The sequence below is a fragment of the Watersipora subatra genome, chromosome 11 (genome assembly GCF_963576615.1).
Source record: "Watersipora subatra chromosome 11, tzWatSuba1.1, whole genome shotgun sequence".
NCBI lineage: Eukaryota > Metazoa > Bryozoa > Gymnolaemata > Cheilostomatida > Watersiporidae > Watersipora > Watersipora subatra.
In genome coordinates, this window is record NC_088718.1 from 440,046 (window position 1) to 453,532 (window position 13,487).

The 13,487-nt window shown below is 36.6% G+C and overlaps 1 protein-coding gene across 1 annotated transcript; it reads left to right on the top strand.

Moving 5' to 3' along the window:
- The first annotated feature begins 381 nt into the window (after positions 1-381).
- On the top strand, positions 382-5,204 carry LOC137408198 (cdc42 homolog). Its single transcript, XM_068094605.1, has 4 exons — positions 382-486; positions 1,116-1,298; positions 3,141-3,338; positions 4,856-5,204. The coding sequence occupies exons 1-4, from the start codon at positions 382-384 to the stop codon at positions 4,946-4,948; spliced, it is 579 nt and encodes a 192-aa protein (XP_067950706.1). The 3' UTR covers positions 4,949-5,204.
- Positions 5,205-13,487: the final 8,283 nt, after the last annotated feature.

Below are 13,487 nucleotides of genomic sequence, written 5' to 3' on the forward strand. Positions count from 1 at the left end.
GTTGTGTCTATTCAGACCAACAGAAGTCATGTGCTTAGCAAACTAAAACAAGAGAGTCTAAGCTACTACTTGGAGAAATGGTAGGGGAGGGGTCAGAGATTTAGTATAGACTAAAATGGAATTTTGAGGAGGATCCACATGTTTAGGTGACTATCTGAAAGTTTTTTGGTCTTTGTTTTAGTTACTTTGATAAAACAATAAATTCCACAAAAGTTCTGGAAATTGATTAAATGCATCTAAAATAGACATCTAAAATAAACATCTCTTACATGTAAAAGACACAAAAGACATGTACTGTATACTGAAAAGACCTGGTGTAGCTTCTCAGGCATGCACAACTTTATCTTTTTGTTATCTATCTTTGACAGAGATCACTAGAATATGCAAAGAATAAAATGTGTGGTTGTTGGAGATGGAGCAGTAGGCAAGACCAGTCTCCTTATATCATACGCAACCAATGAATTCTATGATAAATACATACCTACGGTAAGTGAGAAATCATGTACTTATGCTTATCTACAGTAAGTGAGAAAGTATGCTTAGGATTGATGTCAATGTTGGAAAATCCTTGTTTGAAATCAACACAGTTGCAATAGACTTGAGTTGCTCAATGCGTGACTCGGTGGTTAAATTAGGTTGTGCCAAAACCAGGGTGGCCAGTCCCAACTAGTCTTTCAAATGTCAAGAAAACTGAAATCTATCAGAATGTATATTAATAGGCTCAGTTTAAGATTAATTTTCCTCCAACAATAATCTAGAAGATTTTCAGTTTGTGTTGCATTGCCCTAGGTAATATTTAAAAAGTCTTTCTTAATTTTTCAAATTGGAGAAAAATTCGTCCAAACAATGTGGTTGCTCATATTGTTCTTTTAATCATTCATATTGTTTAAAAGTACAATTTTTGATACTGCGGGATCTGAACAATTTGATAGATTCCGCCCACTTGCCTATCCACAAACAAATGTGTTTCTGGTTTGCTTCAGTGTGGTTTCTCCTACATCTAATACATCATTACTATTAAATCATAAATTATTACATCATAAACTATTACATTATTTGTCTGGAGCATGTTTATGTTGCCTTCTGCTGTAGTCTGAATTTACACTTTGTTTTAGTTGTTCGACAATTATACGGTGACTGTTATGATTGGTGAAGAACCGTACACATTGGAACTTTGTGATACTGCTGGTCAGGAAGACTATGATAGACTCCGCCCACTTGCCTATCCACAAACAAATGTCTTTCTGGTTTGCTTCAGTGTGGTTTTGCCTTCATCCTTTGAAAATGTCAAAGAAAGGGTAAAGTATTTTGTCGTGATTGTGATATAATTAATATGCTGGTATATTCACTCATGATATGTATACCTCATGCTATCTCACATATCATATGGGCTGATAAAATCTAACATATCATATAGGCGGATATAATCTAACATATGATATAGGCGGATATAATCTAACATATCATATTGGCTGATATAATCTAACATATCATATAGGCTGATATAATCTAACATATCATATAGGTTGGTATAATCTAACATATCATATAGGCTGATATAATCTAACATATCATATAGGTTGGTATAATCTAACATATCATATAGGCTGATATAATCTAACATATCATATAGGTTGGTATAATCTAACATATCATATAGGCTGATATAATCTAACATATCATATAGGTTGGTATAATCTAACATATCATATAGGCGGATATAATCTAACATATGATATAGGCGGATATAATCTAACATATCATATTGGCTGATATAATCTAACATATCATATAGGCTGATAAAATCTAACATATCATATAGGCTGGTATAATCTAACATATCATATAGGCTGATAAAATCTAACATATCATATAGGCGGATATAATCTAACATTTCATATAGGCTGATATAATCTAACATATCATATAGGCTGATATAATCTAACATATCATATAGGCTGATATAATCTAACATATCATATAGGCTGATATAATCTAACATAGCATATAGGTTGGTGTAATCTAACATATCATATAGACTGATATAATCTAACATATCATATAGGTTGGTATAATCTAACATATCATATATGTTGGTATAATCTAACGTATCATATAGGCTGATATAATCTAACATATCATATAGGTTGGTATAATCTAACATATCATATAGGCTGATATAATCTAACATATCATATAGGCTGATAAAATCTAACAAATCATATAGGCTGGTATAATCTAACATATCATATAGGCTGATAAAATCTAACATATCATATTGGTTGGTATAGTCTAACATATCATATAGGCTGATATAATCTAACATATCATATAGGCTGATATAATCTAGCATATCATATAAGCTGATATGATCTAACATATCATATAGGCTGTGACATAATCGAACTTATATAGGCTGATATAATCTAACATATCATATAGGCTGATATAATCTAACATATCACATAGGCTGATAAAATCTAACATATCATATTGGTTGGCATAGTCTAACATATCATATAAGCTGATATAATCTAACATATCATATAGGCTGATAAAATTTAACATAATATGTTAAATTTTATCAGCCTATATGATATGTTAGATTATATCAGCCTATATGATATGTTAGATCATATCAGCCTATAAGATATTATCTTATAGGCTGATATGATCTAACATATCATAAAAGCTGATATAATCTTACATATCTTATAGGCTGATATAATCTAACATATCATATAGGCGGATATAATGTAACATATCATATAAGCTTATATAATCTAACATATCTTATAAGCTTATATAATCTAACATACAATATAGGCCGATATAATCTAACATATCATATAAGCTGATATAATCTAACATATCATATGGGCGGATATAATGTAACATATTATATAAGCCTATATAATCTAACATACAATATAGGCTGATATAATCTAACATATCATATAGGCTGATATAATCTAACATATGATATAGGCGGATATAATGTAACGTATCATATAAGCTTATATAATCCAACATATCATATAAGCTGATATAATCTAACATATCATATAAGCTTATATAATCTAACATACAATATATGTGTTAGTCATACTATAATTTACGTCGTATGTTGCTGGTTGTAGTGGATTCTTGAGTTATTGCACCATTGTCAACAAACTCCATTCCTATTGGTCGGCACCCAGTGTGACCTTCGAAATGACAATGCTGTCATTGCACAACTACAGACCACTTTTGAGAAACCAGTAAGCTTTGAACATGGTAACAAGCTGGCTAAGGAGTTGAGAGCTGTTAAATTTGTGGAGTGTTCCGCTCTTACTCAGGTACTGTAAAACCTCTAACACAAATTTGTGTCTTTCATTGTAATTTTCATAAAATGACTAGCTGAATGCCTGGTGTTGCATGGGTAATAATAATAGTACCTTAAATTTCTGATTGAACACCATGGCGCTCTATTTTTCTACATTTTTCGTATTGTGGCAGTCAAATAGAGGCTGGCGTTTAAATAGAGGCTGGCGTTGTATTTTTTAAATAACTTCTCCATTTTTTTGAGAAAATCAACTTAGGTAACCCTTTTACAGGCAAAGTGAATGTCACCTACCTATATTTTGCACTCGTTTTTAGGCGGCACTACACTACCTTTTTTGATAGTGTCGCGCCGCCTAAGTGTTGTGTAAGTTAGTAATCTATGCTCATGCAATAAATTACTAACTTACCTCCAATTTTTCGTAGATCTCTAAATAAATATGCATTCGGAATCCGAGAAATATTTCTACCAGTCGATATCTATTGCTTGCAATTAATCGCGTAGATATCATAGCCTGTGTCCTGTTTTACAAATTGTTGGAGTATTCAATTTTTTATTTCATTTAAAAGCATTTTATTTTTACGTTGCATAAAAGCTCATTCCATTCACTGATATGTTTGCTACAGTTTACATTAGAAACTGGCTTTTGATGTGCAATAGAAGAGGAGTCATGAGTGTCGATGCATTGTAAGACAAGTTAAAATAATCGTAAAGATGCTATAAATCTGCAAGTTTATAAGTTTTATGATAATAATAATTTATCAAATGCTACAAATATATATTCAAGAACAAGTCACAAAAATGAACCATAATTATAATGCATGCAGAAGTAAAAAGTAACAATTTTGAAACCGAAATATTTGCATCGTGTACTCGGCCAGTTGCGTTCTGATTGTTGCTTTCAGTGAAATGAACATTTACATCTGGCTGCCGAATACCTTACACAATGTCTTCTGACCTCAGCTTTTCTGCACTGCTTAACTAGTTGATATTAGTGTCCAAACAGTTATTAGCAGTGCAAAACCTTTACAGGTTGCATTTTGCATAAATGCAACCTGTAAAAGTTTGGCTCACTAAGCACAACTTTTAACCTAAAAAATAGTCATTTATATACTGTACCATTGTGAATGCCAACCGCTTTTCACATACGTCGAAGTATCAAGACTGCATTAATTAAACAGTGAACTACTGTTCGCCTGATACAACGACTAATTATTTTATGGTGTTGTTTTCAAAGTTTTAGTGAAAAAAATGGAAAGCTTTGCAGTTGGAAGACGGACTTTGATACGAACAGAAACAGAACATTAACCCTTCTCCTATGGTGGCGGTCAACTAGATTTAGACTAATCCGGGCAGCTCAGCATCTGTCTTTTTGAAACAATTGGCCAGTGGTTGTGTGTCTCATTTGATGTTACTGAATATTCGTCTGTCAAATGATTGAGATACAGTTGTTTCATCTGACCCACTTTCAGCTGCCTAGCAATCAGCTTAAATGCATTGATTGGTCACTGTAATTGTAGTTCTTTTTTGCAGGAAGGAATAAAGAATGTGTTTGATGAAGCAATACGCGCGACCTTAGTGCCACCAGAGCCACCAAAGCAAAAAATGGGTTGTGCGATGCTATAGATTTCACTTTACTAAATTACTCCTATATCACAAGTTGGATTAGCTCTGTTTCTGCACTCATGTGTGGCCATCAGTGCAGAAACTCGCAACTCATATTGCAAGTTCCTTTTAGTTAGATAAATCTACTCAGGAATCTTATTTATGTCATAGAACTATCCCAGGACCAACTATTTGGGACTAATGTACATTTTGATAGACAATCAATGTCAAAAACAAATCAATCTTTTTTCTAGCAGTTTTAATAAAATTGATTTTACCACTTCATGTATATCTATTTAAACAGCACATAGTATGCTATTTTTTGAGATCTTTTGCTTGTGTTTTAACAGGATTCAGTTATGAAGCACTGCATATGATGAATAATTTGTTTCCAGTTTTCAATGTAACAGCCCTTGTGTACTGTATATCATAAATAGCTTGTTTACTATGTGACATCCAGGATTTATCGTCTCTGTAGCAAGCAGAAGTCTCATTTCTATGAGTTGTCTTTATATGCATGGTTGCAAAGGAGAGGAAAAACTGGCCGATTTATTCAAGGTATGAAGGTGGACATGAGATGTGTATATCTCATTCACAATCGATACTCAAACTTTCCCTACCAAACCACCTCAACATACCAGCATCTTTCTGCTCTCATGTCAGATCTAGACAATAGTCATTTCAACTTGCATTAATTCCAGTCATCTTTATTTTATTTACATACTAGTAACATTGGAATGCAGAACAATAATATTTAGAGTTCAAAGTCGGACAATGATTTACAATACGTATATGTAATTTGATGCCAGAAAGACCTTTGTACAAAATGTCAGCTTTAATGGATCCTGTTTATACAAGGAAATCTATGTTTGCAAGTTGCTTCTGTCTCTGTGTGCCTGTAGTTTTGTACTGTTGTTCTGCTTCTTTTTGTATCTTGTGTTTAGCTCATGGCAAAACAGTTTAGTGTTGCACTCTTATGTAAATTGAATGCCACCTTTTTTGGTGTGTCAGTTTTTGTACTTGCCTCATCCGTGTGTGACATTATAGCAAATAGACTGTGAATTTGAACCTCATCTCGCTTTACGGAAGTAGTAACGAGTAACAATTCAATGCAACATTGGGCTACTAAGTAAAGCCCCTTAGGATAGCATAGTCGGAGTAATGCGCTATCACATGCACCACTGGTAAAAAGCTATTTTGCGTTTTGGCAAATTAATCAGTTTAGCAAGAGTTTAAGCTTTTAAATGTCAGTTTTTACTTTGTTTTATTATTATTTTATTTAGTTTTTATTTATTGTGACAAAATAATGTTCTTTTGTTGCATACATTTGTCTTTATTTTCTTTATTCCTTAGGGTATTTTCTTAGCAACTGTTATCTATATCAGATGTTGTGGAGAAATGATGTGTGATAGAATGGTGTAGTAATACACATTGATAGCTTTGAAAACAATGCTCCACGCATGCGCACTCGTTGCTCATGGTCTAGCATGACCAAGCTTGTGTCACTTGCTTTGTATTCGAAAATAAACTCTATATAATACTATCTACAGGGCTGTAATTTTTAACAATATTTATCAGTAAATGATAAATCTAATAATATAATAATATATAATATAATTTTACAAGTTCAATACCTTAAATACACAAACTAACCCAATTCTAAAACAATAAAGGTGACAAAAATGACGATTAGTTATGAAAGTTACACCCTCATGAGAACTGTCCATGCTCATTGCTCAGTCCTCCGCAGACATGCCAACAGAAGATGAACAAGTAAAAATTCTTGCCTTTTATAGATGTCTGGTTTAGCCGGTGGTGTTTTCAAGTATCTAGACTGAGATATATTTAATTTAGCAGACTGGGTTCATCAGATAGGACTCAGGCTATGAATACATCAGTGCCCAGAACTATGACAATCCTGTTTAGCTTCCCCCAGCCATCTGATATACCCTTTCTCTGGGATAGAGCTACAATAGGTAAAGATGAGGTCAGCTCTAATCCCTTTATTGTTGTCTCTGTTGGTAAGTACAGGAATTACAGGAAATGAGCCTGGCTCCACTTCTTGACATCTCCACTTTTGATTGTTGATGTGATGTTAATATACAGTAGTTGTTTATCAGACAACAGACATCTGCCTTTGACTATGAAGCTATGGTTTTTTTCTGTATAACAAATGTAAGGCAAAAGATTACTAACGCATGACTATGACCTCGTTAACAGCATTTACATGCCTTAGTTCAGGGGTCAGCAACCTGCGGCTCCGGAGCTGCATGCGGCTCTTTTATCCCCTCACTGCGGCTCCCTTTGATTTTAAATTTTTACCTTTTTCATTTTTTTACCACATGCCAAGTAATTCATAATAATTTAGAAATTTTATCACTATATTTTATAAAATAATTCAAAAAATTGTAATTATGATGATAAATCAAACAATGTTGCTTGTTATGCGTTATCATTTATGCGCCAATAAAACTGCCAAATTACACCAGCCAACACCACACTTCTTGATTTTTTTAATCTAGGTAAGCAAACTATGGCGAATACTAAAAAAAGAAATAAGACAGAGGAAAATAGATTATTTAATCCTAGGTGGGATATTTGCTTGTTGTTGCTGCTCATGATACTAGTTTGCCAGTTTGCTTAATACGTCATGAAAAATTTGCAAAAAAATCTTGTTGTCAACTTTTGCAAATGTGTTGTTAAAAGAAAGACTGATTTAAAGGTTAGGTTGCATTTTTTCTTGAAAGTAACCTTAAAAACAACGTAATGCTTTCAAGTTACGCTCCAGTTATTATTAGCTATTTTATTGTTCCTTGCAAAAGTTTAATTTTGTTTTCTCAGCAGTTAAATCATTATACATGTCACACCTTTTCGTTTTATGGTGTAAACATGGTATAAAAGCTTTAAAAGCTAAACAAAAATGTTACGTGTAGTTTTTTTTAATATAAAATATCAAAGAGAGTTAGTAGCTCCCACTGTGTTCTTTCCTGCTAGAAATGGATCCAAATGGCTCTTTGAGTGGAAAAGGTTGCAGACACCTGCCATAGTCGAATAAAAGTTGAAAACGTAGACCTACTTAGTTTTACAGAGAATGAATGCTCGCTGATACATTTTAAGTCAGATAGAAATTTTGTGTGTAGGCAGCTTTCACAAAAATTGATGTAATTAGTTGTCGTCAATGTCACAGTACCTTAAACAGTCCACATATAAAAAATGCGGTTTGATTATTTTAATAAGAATTCAAGCAGTGGCAAATGACGATGAATTTATATACTCTTTTTAATGACCAGCAGTCTATTTGATTGTTGGCACATATGCAGATATCTGCAACATACTTGAAACTGGTATTTTAATAAATCAGCTTATACGAATTTTACTTAAACAAGGGAGTTAGTCTGCTTAACTAAATTGGTAATAATAAAGTTGGAAAAGTAGCTGGCAAAACAATTTATTTTGTAAAATCATTTGACAATTGATGTGGGCTTATGTAGACACAATCAGTAATCACTCTATCAGCATATGTTTATATGTGTGTTTCAGTTGTGTGTAGTAGAATCATTAAATGTCTGTGTGCGTTAGTGTGTGTCATTAGTTGTCAATAAGTATGACAACTTGTCATACTTATTACCGGTTTCACTTATTGCACTACTGATAATTAAAGTGTGATGAAATAGGTAAATAAAAATTGAAGATTATGGGAATAACAGTAGTAAATAAGATGTTCCCATTTTTTTATTTCTCACTTTTTCCAACATTCAAATGGAATTAGTTGTTGCTAAAAAAGAATAAAATATGTGTGTGTAGACAACGTGATAAAGCAGTTATCCAGTGTGAAATAGTGACAGTCAACAACATGTTCTCTTTATACCAATTTTGGGCCTTTGCTCAAGGTTTCCTGGCTACATAGTTGACAGCTTAGATATCTTCACCTCCTACACAACTTCTCCAAAGGTTGAGCAGTTGCAAAAATTTCCAAAACAGGCCATTGTAATTTTGCTATCCACTGTATTAATGGTATCGTTTTAATTGCAGCATGTTTTTCTAAACAAAACTGCCATGTCTATGTATGAATAATAACACAACCTATATCAAATGTAGTTTGTTCACTCTCGTAGTATGTAATGAACTGTTGCCTTCAAAACCTAGTTTATATAACCATTAGCTATGGCTATTTAATAAATAGCTAAACAAAGCATACAATTTATTTATTAGATATACAGCGCAAAGTTAGCTTGATTTAAGCTTTTTTTATTATAGCTATATATCAAAAACCTTGCCAAACTTTCATGCTACATTTGGCTGCATTAATTAAGTATTAATGGAAATTTAGGACTAAAATTAGGATGCGCTGTTTTTCCATCGTTTTCGAGGTCACTTATCCACTGCGTCCTATACATGGTATCGTCCTATACGCGGGTATTTACGGTAATCTCAGATCAAGGCTCAGCCGACTGGTTGTCTTTAGTCATGTCTAGCCCTTCACAATATGTCTCAAAAAGTGTACCATTTGTCGCTTGTTTTCTACGATTTTTCTGATGCTGTTTGCATAACACCCAAGACCTGCTCCCTGATCACAGTCTGCTATATGCATAGCAGACTGTGATCAGTGTACCATTTACCAGCGTGTATGCATTTAAAATCAGTTGTACACCTAGCTACCTGACATGTTAGCCCATAGCATAAGGCAACATTGACAATTTTGCAATATTTTTGGAATAGACCAGTTTTTACTCTCACTTTACATATGAAATATTTAACTTCATGTTTGAAAATTTGAAGAGTAGAAAACTCATAGTGTATAAGCTTTGTATCTAAAATTTGAAACAAATATCTTGTGTACTTTAGTAGTTATGTCAAATTACATGTAGCAACAAAAATGTCTCTTCATTCTTTCAATGTAAACAATGATGACTCACTTGTCTGACTAAGTGAAAGTGAACAAAGCAATGATGTTGCATCACAAAGGATGTGGCTATTTATGTAGGACACCCATAGCTTTCCTTTGCCCAGTCTAGTATAGTTAATAGGTCTATGCTTAACACTATGAAATAGGACACTGTTACTAAAATCATCGACAAAACAGAACGCCTATGCTATTAAAAGCTCTTTCTGTAAAGATAATACAATTATATTGTGCTACATAGATATACTCATTAAATAATATATACATATATGTGTGTGTAAATACAAATTTATTTTATAAATCATATGTAATTGTGGTGGACGCTGGGCCATGACATCATAATTTGTGTAGATATTTTTATATGTTATATCTTGCATGCTGTGTTGTTCTTTTTATTATATATTCATTATTAATTTGTCCATAATTATATTACATCGCTATTATGTCTTCGTTTATCGTTGTATTATAACCATGCCAACAGATTAGCGATTCTGTTTATTACTAATGTTATACGGTTTTTACTCGGTTCCGTTAGCTGGAACGAGCGAGTTTATTGTATATAAAAGAGCGCGCTCACTCAGTTGGGCAGAGCAGATAGCCGTATGCTCTTCGGCTAGTGAAATTTCCTTCTATAATAAAAACTGGAACAAAATCCCACGCATTTTTTTTCTTTATGAAATAGTGTAGATGGTGCCAAGTAAAGGCCGGCAAATTCCTTTACACTGGTGGCAACAGTGAAATTGCGCCGAACCCGGCAGGCACATCTAGAAATTTGGAAATCAAACTCCGGCAGACCTCCTGCCTTGCTTGTAAAAGCAGTCTCAGTAGAGGAAAACCGGAGTAGTACGGCAAACACCAAGAGTTCTGAATCTGGCCAAGATGGCTGTACGGCTATTCCCCACATTCGTAGAGAAACCTAGAGTTTTAGAATAAGCAAGTTATCCAGCACTCCAGAAAAGGGTTGATGACTGGCACTACGCCAACCACCCCCACTTTGTAAGGCACTCGAAACTGCCAAAAAAGGTTTGAGCACTCCAAGTCAGGCAACGATTGTCTATAACGGTCCCCCTCACTCGGAAAAAAGCTCAAGTCATGTCTCAAAAGATAGCAAAGAGTGTAGACCGGGAAACGGACCGACTAGCTGACACCATTGGGCAACTTGTCAAATCAAGTCGGAATCCAGAACCGGCCTCCCAGTTCATAATGCTCGAGTATAATGGCGTCAGGACCCAGAATACTTCATTACCAGATTTAAAGGAATCGCAGCTGCAAATAGGTGGGCCGAGAAGGCCAGCACACTGCACCTCAGAGAAGCTTTGAAGGGAGAGGCAGAGTTCTGCGGAAGGGCAGTCAGGGTGGCAACCATCTTTGAAGCCATCCAAACTCGATTTGGACTATCTCCCGACAAGTCAGAGCAGAGTTGAGCAGTTTGAAAAAAGAAACCCAAACCTCCTTGCAGAAACACGCAACGGAAATTGAATGGCTAGTCCAAATAGCCTACGCTGAACTGCCCAAACTGCTAAGAAGTAACATGGCAAATGAGTACTTCTCAAACTCCCTAAACCATACCGCCCTACAGCGGCACCTCCTAGCGGTACCCACAGAGACTCTCTCGGATGCAGTACAGGCTGGAGGAGAATTTCTCCAGGTCAAACCTGGAGAATCGACTCTGAGCAGAGTCGTGCAGACTGTAAAAAACTCGGAGGCCAATACAGGACATGGTGCAGTACGCAGTGTAAAACAGGACACCTTGAATGTAATGCTATCTACAGTAAAGCAGCTGGCGGAACAGGTCAAGCAGCTGCAAAACAAGCCAACAGAGCCTTCAGAAACTAGACCTGTCATTTGTTGGGGATGTTGAGGCATGGGAAATCTCCAAAAGGAGTGCCCTAGTCAAAGGAAAAAGGAGTCAGGAAATGAAAGAAGGCTTCAGCAGTAGCACCCACTACTAGCTGCAATAAGGCCCCTGCGAAAGCCAGGAGAAACTAAAGTACCGATTCAGCCAAGGCCTCACTTGGATGGACCTATCCAAAAATGTCAGGCCGACACAGAACTTCACCTCAAGCTCCCGCCACAGCTACCCAGAATACGTTTCAACTACTACACCTAAAAGAGTCAGGCATGAGTCCCCCGAAGTAAGCACTATGCTTTCCTCTCAGGTACCTTGTTGCCCTGTCTCGCAGATGACAGCCCCTTGCCTTCCAAAGAAACTCGCTCAGGCACGTTTCCCATCTGCACAAACGGAGCAGACTCAGGCAGCCCCCTTCGAGCACAAGAAACCTGCTCAAGCACGCCTGCTGGGGCGCCCACACTCTACCAGTTGTTTCCTTCCGGGTAAAATCGAAATTCGAGCAGGGCACTTCCTGTTGGATACTGGATGCATCACTAACCTGCTGGGAAAACAGGTGTTCGACTGACTTTCTTGTGGTATAAGAGAGCGATTGGAGTAGAGTAACACCCATGGCTTGCTCGCTGATGAGACCAGGTTATTCTTTTACGGTGCAATCTGGCTCCCAGTAAGGCTCCGCGAAGTGAAGACCAAAGAAGTCTTCATAGTTAGTCAGATTAGTGAAAACGCCATTATTGGCATGCTCTTCTTTATGGCGCAACAATGCTCAATGGAGTTTGAACGACCCATGGTGAAGGTGGATGGGAAACCATTGGCTTGTACCGATCGAACGGGGAAGCTTTTTCAGATCAAAGTCCAGAGAATTAGGGATTTGGTTTTGCCAGCTAGGACAGAGGGTGCGGTCAGGTGTAGGCTGACCACACAACCTTTTTGTCCACTCAAGATAATAGAAGGGTACCCTAAAGGCCCGCCTCTAGCTACAAGCCTAGAGCAGATGGAAAGGTGTTGGTTAGGTGTCTCAACCCGAACCCACAACCCCTGACCATCCATTTGGAAACCACCGTAAGCACTTACACTAGTGTGGAAGCGCCTCCTCCCATTGCCGGCACCCCTCCCCTCAAGGGAGGCCCTGCTGTGCCAATCTTACTGGAGCGAAATTACTGCGTGACACGCAGAGAGCTGTTGGCAGTGGTCAAAGCAATAAAACACTTCCGCCCGTACTTAACACGGGCAGGAGTTTTGGTTTTGCACGAACCATGCCTCCCTGCAATGGCTCTGTCGTAGAAAGGAGCCCTCTCACCAGGTGGCGCTTTGGTTAGAGGTGCTAGCCGAGTTCAAGTATAAGCTGGAACACCGCGCAGGATTAAAACACGGCAACGCCAATGGCTGAAGCAGACAGACCTGCGAAGACTGTTGACAGTGTGCTCAGATAGAGTACCGCGATGGGGGTCCAACTTGGCTGGAGTTGAACCAAAAGGACCAGGATGAAGCTAGGGTAATCAGAAGAAACCATGTTCTGTCAGCAATCGCCAGGCACGCGTGAGGCGGCCGGTCTATAGGTGCAACTCCCTGTTTTCACTGAAACAGCCAAGGTCAACCGGGAACCGGTTGAGGCCATCCTGGGATCCCTTGAAATTGAGCACTGGTAACAATACTGGTAAAAATCAGTGTGAAAAGTGACGAATAGCATGCGCCATTTGTGTTTTGCAAAATCTGTGAGGTCGACAACCATGTTGGTTGTCTATCCAAATATTACGTTCTTTAAAAATGTTATGTACATGTATATGTAAAGATATATGCTATATGTG

Excerpts from the sequence above, each read along its gene's own strand:
- LOC137408198 (XM_068094605.1), top strand. The coding sequence starts at position 382 with ATGCAAAGAATAAAATGTGTGGTTGTTGGAGATGGAGCAGTAGGCAAG. Across the intron at positions 487-1,115 it reads ATGATAAATACATACCTACG|TTGTTCGACAATTATACGGT; the intron begins GTAAGTGAGAAA and ends ACTTTGTTTTAG. Across the intron at positions 1,299-3,140 it reads TTGAAAATGTCAAAGAAAGG|TGGATTCTTGAGTTATTGCA; the intron begins GTAAAGTATTTT and ends TGCTGGTTGTAG.